This window comes from Neltuma alba, unplaced genomic scaffold (genome assembly GCF_004799145.2).
Source record: "Neltuma alba isolate B1F8T4 unplaced genomic scaffold, ASM479914v2 tig00010801_pilon, whole genome shotgun sequence".
NCBI lineage: Eukaryota > Viridiplantae > Streptophyta > Magnoliopsida > Fabales > Fabaceae > Neltuma > Neltuma alba.
Genome location: NW_021635615.1, coordinates 10998 through 37431, shown reverse-complemented (window position 1 = coordinate 37431; position 26434 = coordinate 10998). Strand labels below are relative to the sequence as shown.

General features: G+C 33.2%; 1 protein-coding gene across 3 annotated transcripts; it reads left to right on the top strand.

Annotated features, from left to right (window-relative positions):
* Positions 1-19201: 19201 nt before the first annotated feature.
* On the top strand, positions 19202-25615 carry LOC114759142 (pantoate--beta-alanine ligase). 3 transcript variants are annotated; one of them, XM_028948234.1, is made up of 7 exons: positions 19202-19284; positions 20266-20365; positions 21848-21887; positions 22858-23570; positions 24253-24366; positions 24579-24710; positions 25159-25615. In XM_028948234.1, exons 4-7 carry the CDS (start codon positions 22998-23000, stop codon positions 25273-25275), a joined length of 936 nt encoding a protein of 311 aa, XP_028804067.1. In that variant the 5' UTR covers positions 19202-19284; positions 20266-20365; positions 21848-21887; positions 22858-22997; the 3' UTR covers positions 25276-25615. The 3 variants fall into 3 exon arrangements, with proteins under 3 accessions (XP_028804067.1, XP_028804066.1, XP_028804065.1); XM_028948233.1 differs by having other exon boundaries at positions 21848-21901; XM_028948232.1 differs by lacking the exon at positions 21848-21887.
* The last annotated feature ends 819 nt before the right edge of the window (positions 25616-26434 follow it).

The following is a 26434-nucleotide window of genomic DNA, read 5'->3' as shown; positions in this document are numbered from 1 at the left end:
ATACAATTAACAGTTCTGGATTACCTATGCACAAGATGACCTTGAAGGTTGGGGTGCCAGTTATGTTGTTACGGAATATTGTTACGGAATATTAATCAAGCTTCAGGGTTATGTAATGGAACACGACTACGTGTCACTCATCTTGGTAAATCTATGATTGAAGCATTGACTTTGAATGGTTCCCATCCTAATCAAAAGGTTTTGATACATCGCATGGACATGAACCCCTTTGATAGTCGATTGCCATTTCGGATGAAGAGGAGACAGTTCCCCATTTCTCTGTCATTTGCAATGACTATAAACAAGAGTCAAGGACAATCGTTACGCTTTGTCGGTTTATACTTACCTAAGCCAGTTTTGCACATGGTCAATTATATGTTGCCTTATCTAGAGTGAAATCTGTTACAGGACTGAAGATACTCTTGCATGATGTTGAGAACAAGAGGAAGAACACCACTACTAAAGTTGTGTTTAGGGAAGTTTTCAGAAATGTACAATCCCAAAATACATGCATTGAAACATGATTAACTTAGGTAATCATTAATTTGATTTTGGTTAGTATTTGCAGCTCACATTGACTTTTGATGGTATTGTTGTTTATGTTGTCCATGCATCGCACGAGGTAACTCGCTAGTTATAGTCTAAATCTAAATATCACTAAAAAAAATTGTTAGCGATTGCAAATGATTCATAGGTTTCTTTTTAAGTAAGTAGAGCCAGCCAACACTTTTTTCCCCAACAGAGCCGGCCGACTTTTTCTCTATATTGATTCCCTAAACAACTTGCATTATTCTATAAACAAACAGGCACTTACTTAGTGAATTAATTTAGTCAAATTTGGTCTTTTAATAATAACCAGTAAATATGTAGTCTTGAAGCACAAAAAATATATATATTTAGTCATTTAACTTAATATAGGGTTTTCATTTGGTCTTTTAGCTTTAAAAAACATATTATCTTAAAATTGTTAACAAAAAATTGATGATATTGAGATTTTAAATATTAATAAAATATTCTTAAATACTAACATATTAAGTTTAATTTTTAAAATAACTATAATTATCACAGAAAGTTATCATTCAAGCCAAACATTTTAAAGCTAAGAGACCAAAAATATATTTTTTAAAGTTAAGAAAATAAATTGTAATATTGTATAGAATTCAATGTATACTTTAATCTTTTAACAATTATTAATACTTTCACATATTGGCAAATGCTTAACAAACTAGAAGGGTGTTTGGAATACCTTATAAACATTTGAAAAAAATGCTTTCATGACAAGATAAAACTCTTCTCATATATTCATCTTGAATACCGTAAAACTCTGTTGTTTGCTGGAAACTAAATCTCATACTTGAAGGGAAAAAAGATGGGAGGGTTGAAATTTTCTTATTTAAAAGGGGTATGATCATTGCATATAATTTATATTTATTTATATATAAAATATATTTATGTAAAGTCAGACCAAATATAATTATCATAATCTCCATTACATATACATTATATTCCATCTCAAACCATTAGATTCCGTTAGTTTCATGAGCCATAAGAGGCAAAAATATTGTTGAATAAAAAAAGTGGGTTTTTATAGGTGAAATATTCTCATGTGTGTCTCTAATTTAAAAAAAAAAAAAGAAGTAAAAAGATCGAAGTACTACTAATAATGATAAGATAATCTTCGGTTAAAAAAAAAGTAATGATAATCAAAATATATTATATTTTGCATCTCTCAATTTTTATGAATTATGATCAATTAAACAAGATGAACTTGTATCCATAATTTACTAATAGCATGACTTGATGCAAATTTTGCATTTGACATTTAGTTAATATTTGATACTCTCCTTGGTCCTAAATATAAAGCTAGCAGAAAAATTTGTATTCATTCTCAATATAATATCTCAATACATTTATCTCTTAAATTTATAATTTCTGTCCCCCCAAATCTGTCCATATTGATTTGAAATATTAAGGAGATTTTTCATCAAAAGAATAGTTTTCAATACAGATAATTAAAAAGATATTTCACAAAAGTTAATTAACGCATATTTTTTATAAGTAACTACTTAAATACTTTTTCTAACATCTGCAAATTAATTATTTGTCTCATAAATTTAGGAACCACAGAGTATAAACATCTTTTGAGATGGGTCCACACAAAAAAAGAAACCAATTATGGTCCAAATAATTCTTAATATTAATAAATATTAACTGAAACACTTTTCAACAAAAATATTTCAACAAATTGTCATCTAAAACATTTTTGTTATGAGTTGACAGTTCACCAAGAAGCATTTTGCTATGAGTTTATAATAAGCTCTCAAGTCTCAGCCAAAGCATAATAACCTTAAAAAACAACCAAAGATAATAAAGATAGATTTTTTATTTTACAATTAAAGTTGAGAGATTTTTCTTAATTTTGTGCCTTTTCCTTTAAAAATTAAAAGAGATGGAAAAGCAAAGTTAAAAATTAAAATAACACCAAATTGTATATACCAGCTTTTCATATATATTTAAAATAACATCAATTGTCTGGAAACTTCTACATCCGAACAAAATCATTATATATTTCTGTTTATATGAGTTACAAGTATTTCAACTCTTGCACGTGCGTGTGTATAGATGTTAATTATGTTGAAAGTTTTTTTTTTTCGGTTGGTTTTATACAGTTTAAATGCATGCACATATACAAACCTATCAACGATTAGTTCGAACAGGGAGTCTTAAGAAAATTTGTTATATTTAGTTAAAAATCTAAGGAAAAATAATATTTTAAATAAAATACATTATATTAGAAAAAACATACGGCAGGAAAAAAATTGCACTAAAATTAAAAGTTCACAGATAAAATTATAAAAAAAAATGATGAGTAAAATTAGACCACTAAAAAATGGGAATATTAGATGCACTTGTGAAATTGCAAATTATCCTTATTGGATTGTGAAGAACTCTCCTGAGAAGAAGATTAGGAATGAAGGGATACTTCATGATTAAAAAAAAAAAAAACTACAAATATACCAAATGGAGTTTGCTCTATTAATATTTTTTACATATACTTATCATTAGAATCCTACGCAGATTACTTATCAATTTTTTAATGTAGATTTATCAATTTTAATTTTAATAGGATATTATTTTTATTTTAATAAACAAATCCCCGCGCATTAAATGTGAGTTGTTTATAGCTCAGATTTTTACAAATCTCAAACGAATAAGATACTAGCAAAGTTCCCCAAATCCCAAAAAAAAAAAAGAAAGATGCTAACAAAGTTCCTGTAATTTACATGCAGGAACATTTAATTTGATTTATTTAAAATAAAATTCCTCAAAAGCCTCAATAACTATTTGATCGTTGCATAGCTAATAAAATTATTTGATTAGCACAGCTGAAAACAATGATTCGCAATATACCTAAAAGTCTCCCACACTTCGTAATTATATTATATTAACGAGCTTATCACAAACTTTTTATCTATAAGCCCCATTAGAATACCTAAATCAATTTTTTTTTAATCTCAGCGTCTCTAATATTGTCTGCCCGATGGATCTAAGAGCTGAGAAAAAGGTACATCATGGAACTTTAAGAAGCTGAATTCTTAGCGATCTAAACAAAATAAAAACCAAACCATAATTTTAAGAGTGATGTTATGGTATACGAAATAAGTATGTGAGATGAATTTACTTTTTAAAAGTGCCTTTTATTTTATCCCACCCAGCTCAGTTCAGCAAATTAGATGTCCTGAAGTGCCCATTGTGTGTTGAATTGTTTATCGTTTCACTAAACATATTATTCTTTATGGAAATTAAAACTTGTAAGGGATATATATATATATATATATATATATATATATAGGACCATCTTGATGATCTGGAATTGGTCTCTCGCCTCTCTCCATATCTTATGCATGCATATCTTGAGGGAAACTTAGGAGAGACAGGGAGAAGTTTGCCAATATGCCACAACCGATATAGTGACATGAATTAGTAAAAGGACATCGTAGATAATTATCAATTAAAGTAAATTTAATTTCATAAATGAAATGACTTTCTTTTAAAAAGATAAAACCATTTTTAAGCTACTGATAGTTTTTCTCAACTTTTAATCTATATTCACCATCTCTATAACTTTGCTCATTGTTAACCCTTATACAGAAACTAAGGGTGCTAATTGAGCAAAAATGGAGTGCTTAATTGAAAGAGAAAAACTTATAGATACCAAATTAAAAATTGAGAAAAACTCCATATACCTACAAAATGTTCATCCCCTTAAATTATAATTCTTAAGGACCCGTTTGAAATATTATGTAAAAAGTGCTTATAAGTACTTATTTAAGTGATTCCAAATAGTAAGCACTAAGTGTCTCATGGAGGTAAAGCAAGTTATAAAAATCTAACTTTTGACAAGACATTACCAAGAAAACTAAAGACGAGGTAATCATTGATCAATCACCAAGCCTTTCCACTTTCATGTTGCACTAACCGGGCGCCATTGGTTCATCGTGAATATATACCAATGATATTAGGGCTTGGTTGGTCTTCTTGATAGCCAATAAAAAAGTATTCATAAAAAATAACTCAACAAAATTATAACCAAGTCCAAAAACAAGATAGCAAGACATTATTAGATCATCCTTGTATATATATTTATATTTATATATCCAGTGATTTGGTCTTTAGCATATGGTACAGCTTGGGTTTGCATTTGGACTAGATCCGTTGTATCTATCTTTGGTTATCAGTGTATGGCTCTCTGGCATTGTTGGGATTTTCTTCTTCAGATACATTTTGCTGAATTCTTTGAAACTCAGGTCTGCAAACTGATTCGAACCCAAACTATAGTCTTTTTCCACAGCATTATGCTCTTTCACAAACTTTGATGTGGCTTTGAAATTATTATATCTATGAATATCTTCTTCTAGGATTTTGTATTTTTAATTATACTCCTTCTTCCACGTTTGAAAAAGTCGATAGATTTCTTCATCAAAAGGATCTACTTTCAAAACGGAATAATTACTTATTATTAGGAAATCACAAATTGAAGCAATCCAAAACAAGAAAAAGAGGAATTTTTCCCTTTTTCTTTTCACATCAAACTGAAAAAACAGCACAGAGCAAGTCTTAAGTTCAAGATAATATATGTCATTCATCCAAACTTCTCGAAAACATACAAGCAGAAGCAAAGAAGGACAGCAGTGATAACGAGATAAGAAAATGATTTAAAGATAAAAGAAAATAAAAAATTCCCAATTTAAATCCTCAATAATACTATACATTGCAAATAGCAGGGAATTAGGTTTTTGCCCCTGAGATATATCAATGACATATGCTTTACAAGGTGGATTGTGAAGTCACACATCGACTAGAGAGGAGAACATTTGGTATTAGAGCCAGGGTTGAGTCGGTATACCAGTAAGGACACTGAGCTCTAAGAGGGTGGATTGTGAAGTTCCAAATTGATTGGAAAGGGGAACGAAGCACACCTTATAAGGGTGTCGATAGCTTCCCCTCATAGACACGTTTTTTGAGTGGCTACGACTGCACCCAGTGGAACAAAACTGTGAGGTGGTTACAGTTGTACCAAAATGGATAATATCTACAAGTGACACCCTGGTGTGGCCAAGGTTGCACTCTGAGACTTAGGGGTGTTTCAACTACTGATGCAATAATATTTTTTTTCCCAAAGAACCTAAATTAATACAAGAAAAACCTAATTATTCATGTATTTTTATTATAATTTTAGGATAATTTGGGTTTATTAGATAATATTTGGATTATTAGTTAATTTTAGGAAATATTATAATTTTGAATTAGCTATGAGATTATTGGGCATTAATTGCTAATATTTTATTTCCTTATTTTATGATAGCTTAAATATTTCCTAATCTTTAAAATAATGATGGATCTCATTAGTTCTTGTAGCTTAAGTAATTTTGAGTTGTATTGTTTTAAAACAATTTTGTTTTAGATTGTCACTATTTTTATTTTTGGATTTGATTGATATTCAAATTTAATTTGTGCTTGATATTTACTAAAATTTATAATTAAAACCCTTACTGATAAGTCTAAATTTTATTATGATTTTTCATATCTTATTTAAAGATTTTATCACATTTATTGGGCTTAAATGTATTAATTATGATTAATTTGAATTAAATTGATTGCATAAAAATAGAGCTAAAAAGGATAAAAATATTGTTTTTTATTTGTGGAATATTTGATATTATCTTAGATTTTATTGTAGGATAGGTGGGATAAGTTGAAGATGAAAGCTGAAAATAAGAAAATGATGACAAAGATCTGGGAGACAAAAGCAAAGCACACCATTTTGATTTGGAAGCGTAGGGCAATCTGATTCTAATATGGCTAGAAGAACTAGAGAGAGGCAGCGGCTTCTATCCCCATTCTCCACGACCTTCACCTCTCTCAGCCACCATCTATCCTCTTCCTCCACTCCATCAAAATCGACGACCTCCATTCCCTTCCACCTTCACCATCGCCCACCACCATCCTCCTCGATCGTCATCATCATCATTATCTTATGCCCCCATGGCCATAATCAATGACACGGTGCGGAGAGAGGACTGAGTGAGAGAGAGAGAGGGAGAGAGGCGAGTGGCAGAACTTGAGCACGGGGAGGAGTCAGCCACTACCAACTTCATCATTCCATTATCATCTCCAACTCCGACTTCCAGCTACATCAACACCGACGAACTCCTTCTCCTTCTCCACCAGTTTCTCCGTCATCGTTCTCGGCAGACCAGCATTGCGTTTCTGACTTTTCACTGTTGCCGTGGGATTTAAGTTTGTGTTAGCAAAATTTAAATTCATGTGTAGCTAATCTCATCATGAAGGATTGGGTTTGCGCTTCAGAGTTAATTAGAGAGCTTTTGTTTATTGAATTTTCGTGATTGGAATTGGATTATGTAGTTGAGATTTTTATATATATATATATATATATATATTCCGTTTGAAGTTCTGTATGGTTGTGTTATTCTTTCATAATTTGGATAAATTTTATAATTACATGATACTTGTTGGATATTTCAAGTTGAGTATTCTTTGTATAGAGACCCAAATTATATTAATTTAATTCTAATTGCTCACTAATTGATTTTCAATGGTATTAATTTTTAATTAGTGAATCAAATAACCTGTAGATCATTTTGAGCAAAGATAACCCAATTTTCATTTTTTAAGAAGCATTTTCCCGTATTTCCCTAAAATCCAAATTTTTATCATTTACTGTCTTTTTAATTAATTTTCTTTGATTTCCAATTTCAAATTACCTTTTCATTTTTTATATAAAAGAAAGTAAAAAAGCAAGTATTTAGAATAGTTTTTAATTTATTTTGCAAAGTAGTTTTTATATCTGAAAATCAACAAAAACCTCCTTTTAAATAATAATTTTGATTATCGTTAACTTATGACCTAATCAACTTTGGCTTCAATAAGAGAGCAATTTTGGTTTGCATCACTATATTGCATTCCAAATCAAATTTAATTTGACACCTAAGATGACATGAGGATCACTTGCATAGTTAAATAAATTTATAATTGAATTCTCATTATTGATTTTCTCATTATCGATTTGATATTATCTAGCTCTTTTTTTTACCACCTAATCAGTCTTATACCATCATGAGTTCTCTATTAGTTTAAGTATTATTATTGAACTTCAAGGTTTCCCATGTTTTACATCGATAATTAAATTTGTTAATTCCACTCCTTTATCACTTTTTCTTTTGTCCAATTAATTGATTTGGGCTAGAAAAGTGTACTCCATATGAATTCTCAGTTGTTCTCTTTACTGGGCTTGAAGAAGACTCCTCAATTTTGCTTTATTAATTTTCTTTATTTAGCATTTTAATTTTCTTTCTAATAAAATTTTTCCGAAATTTTTTATTTCCATTCATTTAGTTTAGTTTTATTTTCATATAGATTTTAGAGCATTTGCATAGTTTAGGTCCATTCCATTGAATCTTTCATCTCCTAAATTCATATCTAAAGAAAACACATAAATTGCTTCTTGAAAAAATAACCTAGGTTGCAACTATATTACATTTGCAGTTAGTCCTACCTTAATTGAGTGCTTTCATGGCGTAAACATTATCAAGAGTCTCTGATGCGAAATATGGGACCAAAGGTGTGAGGGTGGGAATGGTCGAAGGAGGATGATGAGGACTAGTTTGAAGGTTATGGCGCAAGCACTGACCTTGAAAAAGTCCTAAACCCAAGTGATGGAATTCATGTAGATTTGTCAAATCCTTTGTGCCCAAAGTTCAGGCTAGACGAGAAGGAAAAAGAGAGGTTGCTAAAGCCTTTCAAGAAGATATTGAATGTGAAGCTGATGGGAAGGCAGCCGAGTTACAATTTCATGGATAAAAAGCTAAAGCAAATCTGGGAAAGGAAAGGTAACATAGAGATCTTTGACTATGATTTCTATTTAGTTAGCTTCCAGTCTATGGAAGATTACATGGAGGCTCTAACAAGGTTCCACGGGTAATTTATGATGCGTATTTGAATGTGACTAGATGGAGGCATGAAATTAATCCTAATTAAAAATTAAAAAAATTGAGGACCCATTTAGAATGCCTTATAAGTAGTTTTAAAATTGTGATTTACGAAATTTAAAATAAATATGTGAGAGGAGCTTTGTCTCATCTCATATAAAATATGCTTGTAAGTACTTAAATAAGTTAATCCAAACGAGCACTGAGTCTGTTGTAGGTTGATTAGATTTTCAGATTTGTCAGCGCCTTTGCTCGATGAGAAATTTTTGCTCATCCTTGGAAATGCTATAGGAAAGCTATCAGATTGGATATCCATGCTGCACGGAGGTCTTCATGGAAATTCGCGCGAATATGCATTGAATTGGATTTAACAAAGCTTCGGTTTCAGAGTTTGATATGGAGGGACAAGTGCTGGACGTGGTTTATGGGAATGTTGCGTAAGAGTACTGTGAAGAATTCCACAAGAAGTGTAAAGAATGTAGAATGTTCTGACATCAAAGCTGAATTATGTGGCGTCAAGACTGGCCTGAAATTAGAGCAAGGAAAATGAAGGTTGAAAGGCTAGTTTTAGAGTGCGGCTTGACAGCTGTTGTACAATTACTAACCCAAGACCATGGAAGGCAGAGATATGCAGTCTGGCTTGTTAAAAATGATTTGTACGTATCTTAGTAGGTTTCAACAAGTCTATGTACAACATATACATAAGGAAGGCCATTTTTGTGCTGATGCCTTGGCAAATTTAAGTTTTCACGTAGGACTTGTGCGGAGCTACAATTTACACGCTTTTATAAGTATTTTCACATAAGCCAAAAAAAAAACTTTTATTATACAGTTATCTTGTATTTTATAAATAACAATTGAAAAGTTACTTTTAAGTAATTCTAAATAAGTCGAGACTCCATTGATTAATTGTGAGGAAATACCTTTTTTGTGCTAACCACACATATTTTTTTATTAGAGACAATCTTATTCAAGATACTATCAGACACTAAATATGGGTACTTGCAGGCATCACAAAGTGTGAGGAAATTCTTGTATAATGATTGGGTGGGAATTTGGTACCCTTGAGTTGTTTTGATCAAGTAACAAATCGACATAATCGCCCCTTACAAGTTTTTTTTTTAAGGGTAAAAGGACACCAAAAGCACCCCAATCTTTTTTTTCAAGAGCACCTACCACCCCAATCTTTTTTTTAGTGCAATTTTACCCCCATCTATTTTTTGTGTGCAATTTAACCCAAATCCAACGGACCCTCTAACGTCTGTTAAGAATTTTTTTTTATAAGTCCACATCAGCACGGCTAAGAGGATTAAAATTGACAGATAATACAAAGAAGGGAAAAAACAAACCGAGCTCATGTGCCCACTCTGCAAGCACAGGAACCCCACCTGTTTGTGCGATTGGGACCATTAGCATCTGGTGAAGGAGAAGGCAACAAATTCGTGCGAGGAAAGTTGTCTTGATTTGAAAAGGTAACAACCTTACTTTTGTTTTCCTTGTATGGTCCTATGTTTGAAATCGGGTTTGCTGAAAGGGGTTTTATAATCAGAAAATGATGGGAGATGCGAACCTGGGAGATGATATAGAGTTGAACGAAGATGATGTGGCGTTCGATGTGTTAGTTGCCGAAGATGATGTGGTGGTCCATTTGTCAGTGATTGAAGATGATCTGGAGACTGTCGATTGCTCTGATGTCGATGTAGGGACAAGGAAGCTACATCAAGGAACAAGATATGAAGTTCAACACATTGGGATCAGTTCTCGAATAAGTATTCGATAAGACCAGTTCTCAAATAAGTATTCGATAAGACTAGTTCTCAAATATGTATTTGAGAAGACCAGTTCTCTAATATATATTCAAGAATTAGAGCTGTTTGGCTAATCGGTTCTGATGCTTGTTAAGGTCGATTTTACCTTAGCAATGAAGATTTTTTATTCACCGTCTTCCTTGCGACCTTCGCTACTAGAATTTGCAATTTGTTTAGGGTTCCAATGCTTGCAAAGTCAAATTGCTCCTCTAAAATAAAAGAGACGGAGTATGAAGGAAAACAAAAGTAAAATTTCAAAGTAAGGTTGTTAACTTTCCAAATCAAGACAACTTTCCTTGCACGAATTTGTTGCCTTCTCTTTCACCAGATACTAGTATTCCCAATCGGTCAAACAGGTAGGGTTCCGGTGCTTGTAGAGTGGGCGCATGAGCTCGTTTTTTTTCCCTTCTTTATATTACCTGTCAATTTTAATTCTTTTAGCCATGCTGATATGGACTTATAAAAAAAATTTCTTAACAGACGTTAGGGGTCCGTTGGAGTTGGGTTGAATTGCACGAAAAATAAATAAATAGTGGATAAAATTGCACTGAAAAAAAAAATTGGAGTGATGAGTGTTCCTAAAAAAAAGATTGGGGTGCTGGATTCCCCTTTATCCTTTTTTAAAAAAAGGATCTTTGCAATGAGCATATCGTGTTTGATCCATTGATTGCACTTTTGGTATGTCCATACTCCACATTCATGTATTTGGCAAAATATGTCACATCGTAGTAAAAAGAAATGAAACTAGTTTTTATTTTATATTTAAAAGTGACAGAACCCGTTTCATTGAATAATGGGAAATAGCAACAATATGATTTTTTAATCAATGAAGGACTTTAGTTATCTTTCTGGACTGGATTTAACTAGCCGGGGAGAACATCAATCCCAGAAAGAGGGGAATAATTGTCAACAAATCAAACTACTATAAGTATACATGAGAGACACGGATTAGGAAACCTTGAATGAACATTGCTAAGTTCTTCGATTATTTCAGATGTGAGCTCTGTGCTGCTTGCGTTCACAACCTGCTGTAGTTGCCACGACTTGGCAGCTCCAAAAATAGTGCTAGCTACAAGGGGATGTCTCAAAACAAAGGCTGTCCAGACAGAACATTTTATAAATTAGATATGCCTTGATATAGTGAAAGATAAATAGATTACTCAACCATAAATGTGCGCATATATATATATTAAAAAAAAAGGTAATAACCTGGTTTAAGTTTACTTGGTAAATCATGCTTGCCTTTAAGAAAAATAAAATAAAATGAGGGTACTTATATTTCAATCCATGCATTCCTGCTGAGCTTTCAATCACATTGCATTTTCATACCAAAAGAAAATTCATATTACATTTAGGTTATGTTTGGTACGAAGTATTAAAAATAATAGATAAGGGTTGAGATTGGGATTGAAAACATATGTTGAAAGGATGTTTAGGATGAGTGATTTTTTATCATATGGGATTAGGAAATCCTATATAAATAGGATTTGAGAATACCATCTTTTCTTATGGTATTTCCCAATCCCACATATATGGGTTTGTCTAATTCTAATTGTTATACAACTACTCATGCTAAACATTTTTTTTAATATAGTTTGCACTTTCAATCTCAATAACTATTCTTTATTTTTAATACTTCCTACCAAACAGCATGTTAGGGTATAGCTTAATGACTGGCTTTAGAAAAGCTAAGATACTACAACAACACTAGAGACAATCTGTTGAAAAATCCAAATAAATGGAAACATGAAAGTGGGGCCCTCGACATTCCCAACCCCCCTGAAAAAAATTTTTTTTGAATCTTCCTGTTCCCTAGAAAGGGAAGCCGGTGCTTGGCATCTGGAACCTTATAAAATATAGAACTGTATTTGAAGTAATGATTTAATCACAACCCCCCCCCCCCCAAAAAAAAACGAGAAAAGAGAGGTCTCTGCGAATCATAATGACCAGACGAGATGGGCAACGTCTCCTGTGGGCCAGGTCAGCCACCACAGTCCCACATCTGAATTATGAAATTAACAAAGCAAATATTTATCACACAAAGGCAATATCCACCATAAAAGTTTAGAATAGCACGGCCATAAGTAGAGTCAGTAACAGGACTCAACCAGCCAACCTGCTAAAAATGACAGATTGGGTTAATAAAAATTAGACTCGTTTTAAAACATATTTTTTAAGCTCGTAACTGCTAAGACCGAATCCGTGGCAAGCTAACCCACAGGGTTGGTAGGCCAGCCCTTTTTTTTTTTTTTTAAATTTTTTTCCCTTCCTCAAATATAATTATGTTTACTCCTTTGGCCTTTGTCTCATTCTTATTATTTAAAATTACCATAATATAATATATCTTTTATTTTATATTAATAATTTTACTTGTAATAAAGTTAGTTGAGTAAAAAAAAAGTGATTATAATTATGAAGCTTAACGAAATAATTTCACATCTTCCTATTATTCTTCGAACTATATCAACATTGAATAGTAGTTCATGGTTGAGCACTTGATAGCGATTTGTAACATTGTGTTTGTATTATTATTAATTTAGATTTGTTATGTTTTAATTTGGGATGTATGTTTAATCATTTAGGATGATGAATCATGTATGCTTATAATAGTATTTTGGAATATTTGGAACTTTGGATTTTATATTTTATTTATGATAATTTCTATATGCATATTTTATTTTAGGTGTTTAAGAATTAGAATAAATTTTATTAAAAAAAATAGAAGGCACAAAAAATTTTTTTTGAAAAAAACTCATGACGGGTTGGGTTGGAAAAATATCAACATGCCAGAATTTGACCTTTTTAAAACCGGTCTATTGGTTTTTGAACCTGTCACGAGTCAATCCAGGTTGGCTCATATTACCGGTTTTAGTCATAGGAGACGTAGGAAGATGTTGTCAAACCAATTGAAAGAGAAACAGGATGAAGACCAAATTCTTTTGCAATACTGATGTACTCCTGCAAGGCGGAGAACATGGGCATTAAAATAATCAGATAAGAAGTGAACAGGGAATAAATATTTTTAATAATTACGGTTGGCCATGGGACTCCTCTTTTGACATTCAAATATTAGATGCATCATGATGTGACAAGGAATAGCAAGAAATGAAAACAACCCTTCCGAAAAAAGTCCTTTCGTCATTGCTTGTGACTTGATTTTGTTTTAATGAAGGTGGAAACAGAAGAACTTTGTGGATTCAACAAACGAGTTACGTCAAGATGTTCTTTTTTTTTTTTTTGGCAAAAGGTCAAAGATGTTCTAAAGCACACAAAATGTTAGCGAATATTCAATTTTGATATGTGGAACAGTGCACTACTACAGGAAACATGCAGAAATAAGAAGACACGAATATTCAATTTGATAAAGATATCAGTCAAGTAAATACAGGAAAAAAGACATAAAAATAATAAAAAAAATAAAAAAAATAACAAGGTATTATTTTGCTAGAAAAATGAATGCAAAGATAGAGACAAAAAATGTGTTTTCATTTCATTTTCTTTCTATATATAAAGAAAAAAATTAGGAAAAAAAAGGGATGTAGGACTCATCTTATTTTCCTCTCAACTTTTCTTTCCTTCCCCTTTTCTTTTCTTATTCAAAGAGAGAAAACTCACTTTTCTCCCTCATTTTCCTCCTAATTTTTCTTTTCCTCTCATTTTCTCTCCATCCAAACATAACACAAAGCATGAAATGTCTTAGTTTTTTTTTTTTGCCCAAAAAAATATGATATGTCCTCAATAGGGCTCAATTTGCTAATCAAATTAAGTTAAAGATAGTAAAAGAGTTGAACATTTCATTTAAGAATTGTGATCAAAATGAGCTAAAACGCACACATCAAAATTAAGTAAAAAACCTTGTTAAATATAAACTTCAATTGACCGTGGAGAAAAATTTTGGCCTCCCATTTTTTTTTTTTTAAATGCAACTTTAACTAACACAAAATAAAGTTGGAGTTTCTCAATCAACCACTTATGAGCAAATATCCATCTCTAGAATAACGGTCAAAGTATGGGCAAATATCAATCTCAAAAATCTTGTTAAACTGGTTTTATACCACGTGATGGATGTCATAATTTGAAATATTCCAAGAGAAGAATAAACACCTCACTACAAGTAATCTCCACATGATTATATATTACTTCTAGTCTTAATATAAGACCTTATTTAATTTTTATTTTGGTTCTAAATATAAGATCATAATCCATTTTGTTTATCATATTTATTTATTTTTTTTAAAATAGTCTTTCTAATAATAATAGTTCTGGCCAATATACTTGATTAGTAATGATATTTTTGAAAAAACATATATTTATTATAAATAACTAACTTAATTTATTTTTTTAATCTACTCAAATTAATCAACTAATTTTAATTTTTATATTTGGTATCGGAAGTAGTAATTAAACGCAACAAATAAATGTTAGCACAACATCAACAAATATGGCAGCAACTTGAGTCTTGAAATATATAAAACTACAAAACTACCATCTATGTATATTATACGTATAAGAAAGTTGTATATAATGAATGTTATATATTAAATAAAATCATATATACACACACACCTTGCTTGATACTTGACCCTACCCGACATTTGGCTCTATTTGAAAATGCCTAATTTTTTTTGGATATTCTTCCAGTCCTAAATATAAGAATTATTTTGTAATGTAAATTATACTATAAAATAGATCTTAGATTTATAACTGGGATTGGATGAATAATGAGGGCATTAGGCTCTCATAAACAGATAAACACTCATGGGGAGGACTGATGATGTTTAACAATAATATATTAGATAATTGTTATAAACATTATAATTATGCTTGGATCGTTATATCAAAGAATGAGGCTTTTGATCTTCCATCTCATATTGAATGACATCTTGCCATATATAATCTCTAAATATTGTGGGGTTTTTATTTTTTTTACTATTTATTCCCTGTAGACTTTAATTGCACAATTAAGTTGTTTAATTCTCTTCTTTTTACATTTATAACTCTGTAGGTTAATCTTTAATGTTAGTGTCTTGTAAATAATTAAAAAGAGGAGATGCAGATGCTTTTTTTTTTTTGGGTTGGAAAGGAGATGTACACACATTTGGGATAATGAAATGGAATAAGAACCACTTGCTTTTCTCTCCACTCATCTCTCTCATATCTCCAATTAGGGCTGTTCACGGGACGGATCGGATCGGGACAAGCTCGTCCCGGTTCCATCCCGATGAACAGTAACTGGACAAAAAATCTGTCCTGTGTTCCGGTCCATCTCGGGGTTGTCCCGGTCCCGGTCGGGACAGAAAGAATTCGGGACGGGACCGGGATGTCCCGAAGTTTTTTTAAAATTTTTTTTATTTTTTTTTAATTTTTAAAAAAAATCTGATTTTTTTAATTATATTTTGTTGGGCTTAAACCTTATAAAAACATCTTTTTATTTTCTTTTTTATTTGTTTGGACACTCTTAAACAAAAGCTCAAAATATTACATATAATAGTCATTAAAAACTCTAAACAAAAGCTTTTAACACAATAAAAACTTACTAAAAATTCTAATCATCAATAATCTCAAATCATTAACAAATATAAAAACTCTAAATAAATATATCTATTGTTCCATACAATAGTCTCAAATTTTAAAAAAATATGAGAAAAATGATATTATATAAATAAGATAAAAAATTAAAAAATTAAAAAAAAATCGAGACAGGTCGTCCCATCCCTGTTTCTTTTTTGTCCTGTCTCGGTTTGTCTCTTCCCGTCCCAATAAGACCGGGACCAGAACGGGCCGACAGGGACAGGCTGGCTTTGAACACCCCTATCCCCAATCACTCTTGTGTTTTTCTTATTTTCATAACAATAATTATATTTACCATTATAGCATAATAATGATAATAGTGATGATGATGAAGATAATAATAATGATTAAGGTATAAATTTGTTTTGAAAATTTTCAATACTGGGCATTTAAAAGTTTTTTTGACTATAAAATTCTAGGAATATCGTCTCACACTGTTAAAACATTAATATTGATCATTAATGTTTTTAATATAAAAAACTCGTTGATGTTTGCTAAAACATATAAATTGCCTTTAAGCTGTAAATTACCAAAAAGAAAATCTATAAGTGGGTTTCTAAAATTTGAAAATGAGCTTTCAGATTTTTTTATCTGAACTAAACCTTCTCAATTCACGTGTTAACATAAAGATAACCCCCCCCCAAAAAAAAAAAGAAAAAAATTCATTCATTCATTCATTCATTTTAAATCTCTGTATTAAAATCAAACAGGCGCATCTTCCTTCCCCAGCCACCACCGTCTCCGTCTTTATCCTTCCCAAACTCCATGCATTTCCAGCGGTGAAGATCTCAACGCCACTTTCTCCAGATTCATAGACTTTTGTCTCTTGCAATGGCGGAAACCATTCTTAGTCCCGCGTATCCCTCCCGTCACCGTCCTCCCTTCTTCTTCTTCTTCTCAGCCTCTTTCCTCGTCTGGATTTCTGATCTCCCATCTCAAATCCCGTTTGAACGAGCGAACAAAAATTAGTTCCAATTGGGATCACACTTGTTGATATCCCATCTAAGTTATACCAAAAGAAAAAAAAACTCGGGGTTAGCTGGACTACAAGTCTATAACTCATACCGGTTGATTCCGGTTCAATCTTTCCCGGTTCAGATAATAATTCAGACCGGACAAGTGGCCGGTTTAATTTCGGATCCAGTCCGGTTTTTGAACAGTCACGGATGAAAAGGAGCAGCATCCGGCTGCTCAATGATAGTATTTTATAATTACCTTGTAGCAGAAAAAGACAAAGTTTTGCCTCCAAACGTACTTGTCCTCTTCCCCTCCTTGCTTCGTCACCGTTGCGTTTGCACTTGGAGGTGGAGCGGTACTTCGGCGCCCATTTCCGTCCGTTTCTCTATCACCTTCTCATTCTCACACTGCTGTTCTTCGAGGTCGGATTCGGCGCCTCAGCTGGTTCTACGTTCACCTTGTAAGGCAATTTGTTGTCCTTCTAATCAAATGTAAGTCTGGATTTTGGCTGTCTGCGCAACTCAGGAATGCATAACGTCTCTGCCTCCCACACCAGTGAACTGTCTCGAATACCATATAAGCATACTATTTATCTTAATCGAATAGCAAAATGAATGCCAACGTTTGCACAAAGAACAACATAGTGCTCGTATTATCAAGTTTCTTTTTATCACAATTGTTGAACAAGTCGTCCTGTTACGTATAACGCATGGCAACCGGCATCTTGGTTGTGGACCTGGTTATTTTGGCTTCTAGTTATGCAAAAACTGTAGCATGTGCGTATATTTGATGCTGAAGGTCCTTATGTTGTGGAGAGGAACTAAAACTCCGAAATTTTGGTATGATATAAACTAGCTTATCAGAGCCAACGGATTAAAATTCTCCATGCAAAACCTGATAGTCTGAAGAAAATTGATCAAGTTTTCCTTTTTCACTGGGTGAAGGGAAATTTTTTGTAGGAAATTAGTGAACCTGATTTTTAGTTAGGTGGGAGAAATACCCCTATTTTCCCCCGAGTTAGCCCAGGCCATCTATGTTATAAGACAACGAAGTTTCCAAATGTTCATACCTGAAGGTATTTAGCTATCACATTAACAGTTTTAATTAAATTTGTTGAAACGCTTACTTTGATAGGCTTCTGTGATGAAATTTCATCATTCTGTATCCTTTTGAGTGTGGAATGAGTAATTCAAGATGATGTTGTAATTGCAGTAGTTAATTCTTATGTATCATGGATTATTTGTTCCTTTTCATGTGGGGTTCTACTTCTGGCCAAACCTTATTTAGCTACACCATTTTTTTACTTTCTGCAATGTGAGGATTGATATATAGTAAAAAGTTGTCTATCGGCATTTATGTGTCTTATAATAGTGTATTTGATTAACCAGCCTCAACCCATGCACTTCCATGGATATATAGAATTTCTTGAAACCCATACAAGAGTTCGCAAAACAAATGAATTCTTTAAAATAAAAAGAAATAAATCAACATCACATTGATAGATAGTAAAATAAGCTTGCCCCTTATTCTACTTCTGTATAATATGTATTGATACTGATGATTGAATTTTAATTTGAACCAGTATTTTTTGATTGTAAGTAATATATTATGTTGTAGTTATGCTTTGGTTTTCCTACACTGGGGCATAATATCCATTCCTAGTTTTAACCTGATATTTGTTGTCTCAAATTTTTACATGGCTGCAGTTGTTGCGTATCATTTACTTGTTCTCAAGTAATATGGTTGATTCTTCTTATCACAGTTGATGCTAGTGCTCACTTGATGCTGAATTTAGTGCATAGCTATACTATGTTCTGTAGAATTTATTTGGCTTCAGTAGACTTTTTATTTTTTTGACCCTTTATAATTTCCATTTTGAAAAGTTCTTTGATGATTAGCTCCTAGGATTTCGTGGAAAGTTTCAAGGAAACATTTGGTTTTGGTGTGCAAATAGAATTCTCCCTGTGCAAGTTACGGGTATCAATATTGTGCAGACTTTACTATTTCATAAATTTTTATTTATTAGAATGAAAGGGGTTAGAAGAAATTGGAGGAAAAAAATTCACAAAATAGTTTTTTTTTCCCCCCTTCGAAGAAATTGTTCAAGTGGAATTGCAATCACTAAAAGAATTTCTTTTAACAAAATGCAACATGGTTAAAACACAAGGCAATTTAAAAGATAGCTCAAAAGAGAATAAAATATTGAAAAAGCCACCTTCAAGAGCATTGAGTGCGCCATCAGAAATGAGGACATGACATGCCTTTTTTTCACTTATTCTGAAATGACTCAATAGGTACACAACTGTATTTAACATTTACTTATAGTTACTTATTCTCTTGGAAATGAGCAGGCGTGCTTTGGGCCATTGAGGCCTTTGCCTTGGGGTGCTTTGCTAGAGATTGTACATTGTGGTCAACAAGATATGTCCTTATCACGGGTAAGGTATTGTTCTATTTATCTTAGATTTTACGTGGGTTGGATGTTTGACAAGTTAAATTTGATATTTGTTCTTTGATGAAAGATTCAAGTCAATGTCTTGTATCCTCAAAGGACTATTTGTGTGATTATATGGCATGAAAATGGACAGTTGAATGATCTATAAAGTTTAAGTTTGTTAACATCCACTAGCATATTCTGACATTATTCAGTTACAAGGGCTCTCATATAAATATCCTCGAAGTTTCACTTGATATATCATTAGATTTGCTTCTGTCATGGCAAGAGTGATGTCGATTCTTGTTACCTGGATTATTGGTAACGATTATTACAAGGGTGAATTGAATTTCTGAAAGATGGATAGCAACGGCAATCCATTATCAATTCAGTTAATTTTACTTATTTAATGTTTATAACTTTGGCCATCATTTTAACCAGTTGTTGCATAAAAAATTGTGCTTAGAAGGAAATGAAACAACTAATCAGTTTGCATGAACTAAAAGTACCTGGAGATGTGAAAATTCAGAATTGGCAAAATAATTTTTTATTTCTATCACTAAATGCATTTGTTGTTACTTTCATGATGTGCTCTGAACTTTCCCATTCCTTTAACTCATTTGTTATTATGGAAGGCTTGGGTTTGTTCTTTGAATCTGATGCAAGCTTTTAACTAGAATGCTATAGATTAGGAATTGAGAGGAAGAAACATACTAAATGGAACTCCTCTCAAAGTTGTTCCTTTATTTCCCTGTGGATAATCCTGGTCTCTATGAAAGCTGAATTTATATGATTCTTATAGACATGCATATCACAAAAAATGCGACTAGTTCTTTGTTTTAATTTTCCCTTTTGCAGGCTCCATTTCTTTATTCACGAAAGGAAATTATTTATTTTCCTGTTGCTGGTCTTATTGAGATCAATTCCTTTCTGAAGTCTATCATCTTGTGAATCTTTAACTGACTAAAAGGGCTCTGATATGCAGATATTATACTGATCCGTCAGGAACATATTGGTAATGCCATGCTAAAGATATTGGTTGAGGCTCAGAAGGAGCGGACAGTTCTCTGCAAGAACAATACAAGGTATACATGTTTATACATATATTATTACTATGTAACACTGAAATGTGACTGGGAGAGATGACGGAAAGCGCAAAGAGGAGTAGAAAATAATGGTAATAAATAAACGTGGGGATGTAATGCTTATTCTTTCTGGGTTGATTGAAATTGGAGGGATTGGCAGTTTTGTCTGGTATGATTGAACGTACAGGTAAAACCATATATGTTTTTGTTTGGCATCACAAAAGAATAGATTCTGACGCATCTTTACCTTTATTTCATCTCATTCTTTAGAGATGAAGCACATTCCTTTTTAGTGTAGAAAAGAAATGATACTAAATTGGTCAATTATTATCCTTTCGGCTATACTTATACAAGTATATAGCCCTTTATATTACTTAATATTATGGACCATGAATCATGCGACTTTCATTTATCTTTGCTTCCATAAACCTACTAGCTAAGTTGTGGTTTATGCTATGTTAAAATCAGATTTGTTTTGAGATCAAAATGAAGTATCCATTCCTCCTTGTCTATCGCTCTGCATCTGCTGATATGGTGGGTTTTTTTCCCCGAAGCATCCATAAGGCATGAAATCTGGGTGTCTCTTGTAGGATGTTGTAAAACCAATGTACTACAAAACCTTATTATTTTGGACAAAATCTGGGGTAAATTAATTTTACGTCCCCAAATTAAGGCTTAGTTAAAACTTTGTATAATCTTTAAAAGGAATCAAACTATTTAAAACACTGTAAAATCTTTAAAAGGAATTTTAGACTGGAAAATAATCTTTTATTTTACCCCTTTCACCTCAATTGTTACCTCAGATTTGGTTCGACAGATTTAACTCCCCTCCCTTAATTCGACTTAGAAAAGTTTGAAGGGGCTCTCCAAATGGTGATACCGCTTTCCGGTTGACTTCTACTATATTGCATGGCTGCTGAGGTTCTTGTTTGATATCAATATCCTATCAAATGAAATTGCATCTTTATACTATGATTTCAAAAACTGTTTTCTTCTTCTTCTTTTTTTTCTTGTTTATTTTGGGCTCCTTATTTTCCTTCATCTCCTTGTTGTTTGTTTCCTTTTGTGTGACCATTTTATTGCACTGTAAGCTCTGGGATTTGTTAAGTGATATTATCTTTTTCAAGGCAATGGTAAGGTTTGTGATTTAGCTCATGGCTGTGCACGATGGGTTTGTGGTGTTATTAACCAAAAACAAGTTGAGACTTGAAAAACCAGAGTAATTTCATGGGATGATCATTTGAGTGATATAGGGGGATCAAAGTAATTTCATGTTCTGATTATCAGTTGGATGATATTTTGTCCCCTTGAATCAGTGTTAATTCTTGTGCCCTTTTTCATATCGTGGGATAGAGAGCTATTTGCAACCTTAGGTTGTTTTCATTTAGATGTATTCCATTGACTTTTGTTTGGCCCTTAATCATTGTAAGATACACAAGAGCTTTGTTATGTTCCTAGTGCTTCTAAATTTGTTCTTTTCAGGACGATGATTGAAGTACCTGAGCATGCCTTTTCTCCTCAAGTAATGTATTTCTTGTATGTGGTAGTCCTATTTAAAGGTCTCTCAAATGCATTTGATTAGCCACAAACTATTAACTAGTTGCTCGGAGAGTAATTGAGCTCAGGCGGTTAGAAAATGGTGATTGCTGTTGGTCATCTTGCGTAATGAGAAAATAAAAAGAATAAAAAAAAATTTGGATATAAACATCGGGGTGAATTGAATTTCTGGAAGTTGCTATTGCAATCCATTATTAATTTTCAGTTAACCTTCGGGCATCATTTTAACCATTGGTTTTGAGATGTGAAATTTAAGAATTGCTGAAATAACTTGTAATTTGTATCATTAAATGCATTACTTATTTTTTTTATGATGTGTTGCATCCCATTTCTTCAAACCCATATCGGTGTTTTCATTTGGTTGATACCAGTTATACTAGTTATTTCCTAGTTTGCTTTTTGAATGGTTGGGGAGGGCTGAGGGGTTAGGGTTAGGGATGAACAGAGCCGTCTGCAAACCTAGTGTACCTTCCCGAGAGAGAGAAAAACAGGCAGGTTTGGAAAATATGTGGGATGGGCAACAAGCACACTTATGGCCTAGTTCGCACCTACCCATATATTTGTAAAACCTATCAGAATACAATACAGAGACAGAACTAAGAAGCTCTACCCCTATCAGAACTTCACTATGTTTCACATTTACCTCATCAAGGTGAGTGCAACGTGAAACCAATGTTCAACCATAATTAGAGGTTATAGTCCTTTATATGTGATCATCTTTAATGAGTTTGATCACTAGCACTAACTATGGCAATCATAAGAGATTTGGCATTATAAAATACTACACAAATTGTAAAATATGATGGACAGTTCATTCTTAAGTCCTTTATGCATCTTTAAATATCATTCTCTATAAACCTTTTAACCCTTGTAATGGAGATATTTTATTGGGGAAAAAAAATCTTTTATGGAACTGACCTGATCTTTTTTGCCAGAATTGAGCAGATATAAATACGAGTTTTGAAAAGAATACAATCTTGATCCCTCTGAATATAAAATTTGCAAACTACAGCGTCATTGTTCAGAAAAGGAAAGAAGCAATTGTAAACTCACCTTCAACACTGCACCGTTTCCAATGGCAGCAAAACAACCACTGATAATATCTGACAGGAATCAGATGAGGAAATGGTCGAGGATGATGAGATCCCAAGGCAAAACAGTGGGCTTTGTGCCCACCATGGGCTTCCTTCATGAAGGCCACCTTTCTCTCGTTAGGGAAGCTCACCGTCACACTGATGTAGTCGTTGTCTCAATCTATGTAAACCCAGGTCAATTTTCCCCAACTGAAGACCTATCTGTTTATCCATCCGATTTTGACGGTGATGTCCGAAAGCTGATGGCTGTGCCTGGCAGTGTTGATGTTGTATTCCACCCCCACAATCTCTATGACTATGAGGGAACTAACAAGAAGAAATCTACAAGTATGATTAATAATGTAGTAGTGTTGTCTTGCATTGAGCAAAAGGGTATGGGGCATGAGACTTGGGTCAGAGTTGAGAATTTGGAAAAGGGTCTTTGTGGAAAGAGCAGGCCTATTTTCTTCAGAGGAGTTGCTACGGTGGTGACCAAGTTGTTTAATATAGTGGACCCTGATGTTGCTGTGTTTGGAAAAAAAGATTATCAGCAGTGGCGAATAATTCAGAGAATGGTAAGAATGTTGAGAAACATCCGCGCCTTGTTTACTTCATTGGAAAGTGGAAGAAAAGAAAAGATGACTTCTAGCTGTTATAATGCGCTTACCCTGTGGCCTTATTTATTCTGTTTACCAACTATGTTTTGAATCCGGAATCTAATTGTTGATGTCAGTTTATTATTTTGTTTGGAATTAAACCGTGAAATGAACTATTTAAGTATGAATCTTTCATTCAAAATTTCTACGTGGCACCGTAAGTTCTGAGCATGCTAATGCTGGGGTTGCATCCCTACATGTGGAGCCTATGTGGTCTTATGCTAGCATTCAATCTCTGTCCTCATGGGGCACTCGATAGTACTCTTTCTTTCTTTCAATTCCATAGCTCCCCTTCTATTCAAACGAGTAACAAAAGAGATTTTTATAGTCTCCTTGCTTATGCATGTGAAATGTTATCTGGTTTGAGTTACTTCATTGTTTATTTGGAAATATGGAGCCATAAACTTGATAAGGAAGCAAAGCACTAGGATCATGATTTGTAAGAGTGAAATTATTACATTGTTAGGCTATTATCTCTGATTGTAACAGTGGTCGTTATGCTCAACTTATTTTCGTACTCTGTTGGTTATGATATTGGTTGTTAAATCTTTTTGTGCTGTTTTTCTTGCTGGTAATGGATAGACTGGATGACTTCCTGTAGGTTAGGGATCTTGACTTTCCCATAGAAGTGGTAGGTTCTGCAATAATACGTGACAGTGATGGCCTGGCAATGAGTTCTCGCAATGTGCGTCTTTCACCTAAAGAGAGGGAGCAGGTATCTTTCATTAAATCTTATTGTGTAATTTCTTGAAATAACCTGATATTGCATATTAAGCTTCTACCACAAGGTAAAAATGATCAAGAGCTAATGACTCATTTTTCTATACTATTTACTCCATATTTTGGAGTCAGCTGCAGTATTTTCTTGTCCGTCTATCTTCAATCCACACTTAAAATTATACTCTCCTGTCCTTCAATCATTTCCAGGCACTATCTATAAACAAATCATTGCTGGGAGCTAAATCTGCAGCAGCAAATGGCCAAATAGATTGTAATAAGCTGAAAAACTTCGTCATCCAAGCCATAACTGAAGCTGGTGGGAGGATTGACTATGCCGAGGTAAGATGTTAAAATCTATTTAATCTTTCTCTATTTAATGCTAGAAATTATAAATACACTGACTAATTTAAGCATTTATGTATGTTCCTTTACATATAATTATATGACAGGCTGGTAATTAATCTAGACTGTACCCTAGACCATTTTCTGCCACTAACCCATGGTCTAACCATAATGTAACAAGAAGTGCAAGGATTTGGATTATTCAAAATGCCAGTGGCTTGTCACATTTTCACTTTTTTGGTTGGACCACAAATATAATCTTGTGCCAAAGTAGCATTGACCGGCTAGGAATGCTAAATTGACATTGCCGGTGATGGAAGCATTCCATAGACATTGGTGTATACACATATCAGCATATCAAATGAACCATGAGCAATTTATAATTTGACCTGGGATCATTGAAATCTTTTCATCTCAATGCGAATTTATATGTTTCTGCATGCAGATTGTAGATCAAGAGAGTTTAGAGGTTGTGGAATCCATTGAGGCTCCTGTTGTCTTTTGTGTTGCTGCATGGTTTGGGAAAGTCAGGCTTATAGACAATACAGAAATCAACTTGTAATTTGCTTGTTTAAATCACAACCTCTTCGTCTTGTAATCATTCCTTGGATTTTTGGGATTAGGACATGCAGATGAACATTTTTTAAGTAGTCACTAATAACGTCATGAACTCATGTTGAGTTGTAGAAAAGATTCACATGACCCCTAGGGAATTCTTTTTTTAAACCTCAACCACAGGATGTGCAAGAACTCATCACAGCTCAACACCTAAGGAATTCTGCTTAGTCTTTCTTCTAGTTTATACAGTTCATGTAGACTGACCTTGAGGAAAGATGTAAGAATTTCTTTTCCTCTAGGGAAAAATAAAGATTTCAATTGAGAAAAATGTTGAGAATTCTTTATTGGCGAGTTTAATAGAATAATGTTGGTGGTGATGGTGATGGTGGTCTGATTGTCAAAAGTTGGGACGTGGCCAACACCCTTGTGGTGTAGTGGCATGTAGGGTGATGCTCTATGTTGGCACCAATTGCAGGTTGCCAACTCAAAAATTGGAAGGAAAAAAAAAGGTGGGACGTGGAATATACCATCTTGAGTTTAATTGTTTAAATCCTTGTTGATACATTGCTTCATATATTTAAGTGAAAAAACTCAGTAGCAAATATATTAAACTTTAGTGCGGAGGCGAAACTAAAATTGGTCAATGTTGTGGGATGGGAAACATTGATATATCGATTTTTTGGTTTATAAAAAGTTAAGGACCTTGAGATGTTGACTGGTTTTAACTCCCAATCATATTCCATTATCTCATGGACTTGCATTGATAGAAGGCTGTAGTTCCTCGAGCTGCCTTTGGTGAGTAACATATCAATAAGATACCAACAGGGGTTGGTCCAAGTGGTAAGCGGCTTGGTACCGCTTAAGTGAGGTTTCGAGTTTGAGCCTCAGCGTATGCAGAAATCTCTGTTGGGAGACTCACCCACCACAGCCAGGTACGCGACGCGGGTTGGATCCAGATGTAGTCGGAGCAAAGCTCCGGTGAACTGGGTGGGCAACCAAAAAAAAAAAATATCAGTAAGGATTTCTGAATCTGATTCGATAATGACTTTCTTGAATCCGAAATCCCATGCCAATTTAATTCCCTTGAATATAGTCCATTCCTTTGTTAAATTGAAAATCATATCCATCCGGTCATGTAGTCCAGCAGAAAAAAATTGTAAGGT

Excerpts from the sequence above, each read along its gene's own strand:
- LOC114759142 (XM_028948232.1), top strand. The coding sequence starts at position 22,998 with ATGGCAGCAAAACAACCACTGATAATATCTGACAGGAATCAGATGAGG. Across the intron at positions 24,367-24,578 it reads CACCTAAAGAGAGGGAGCAG|GCACTATCTATAAACAAATC; the intron begins GTATCTTTCATT and ends AATCATTTCCAG. Across the intron at positions 24,711-25,158 it reads GGAGGATTGACTATGCCGAG|ATTGTAGATCAAGAGAGTTT; the intron begins GTAAGATGTTAA and ends TTCTGCATGCAG.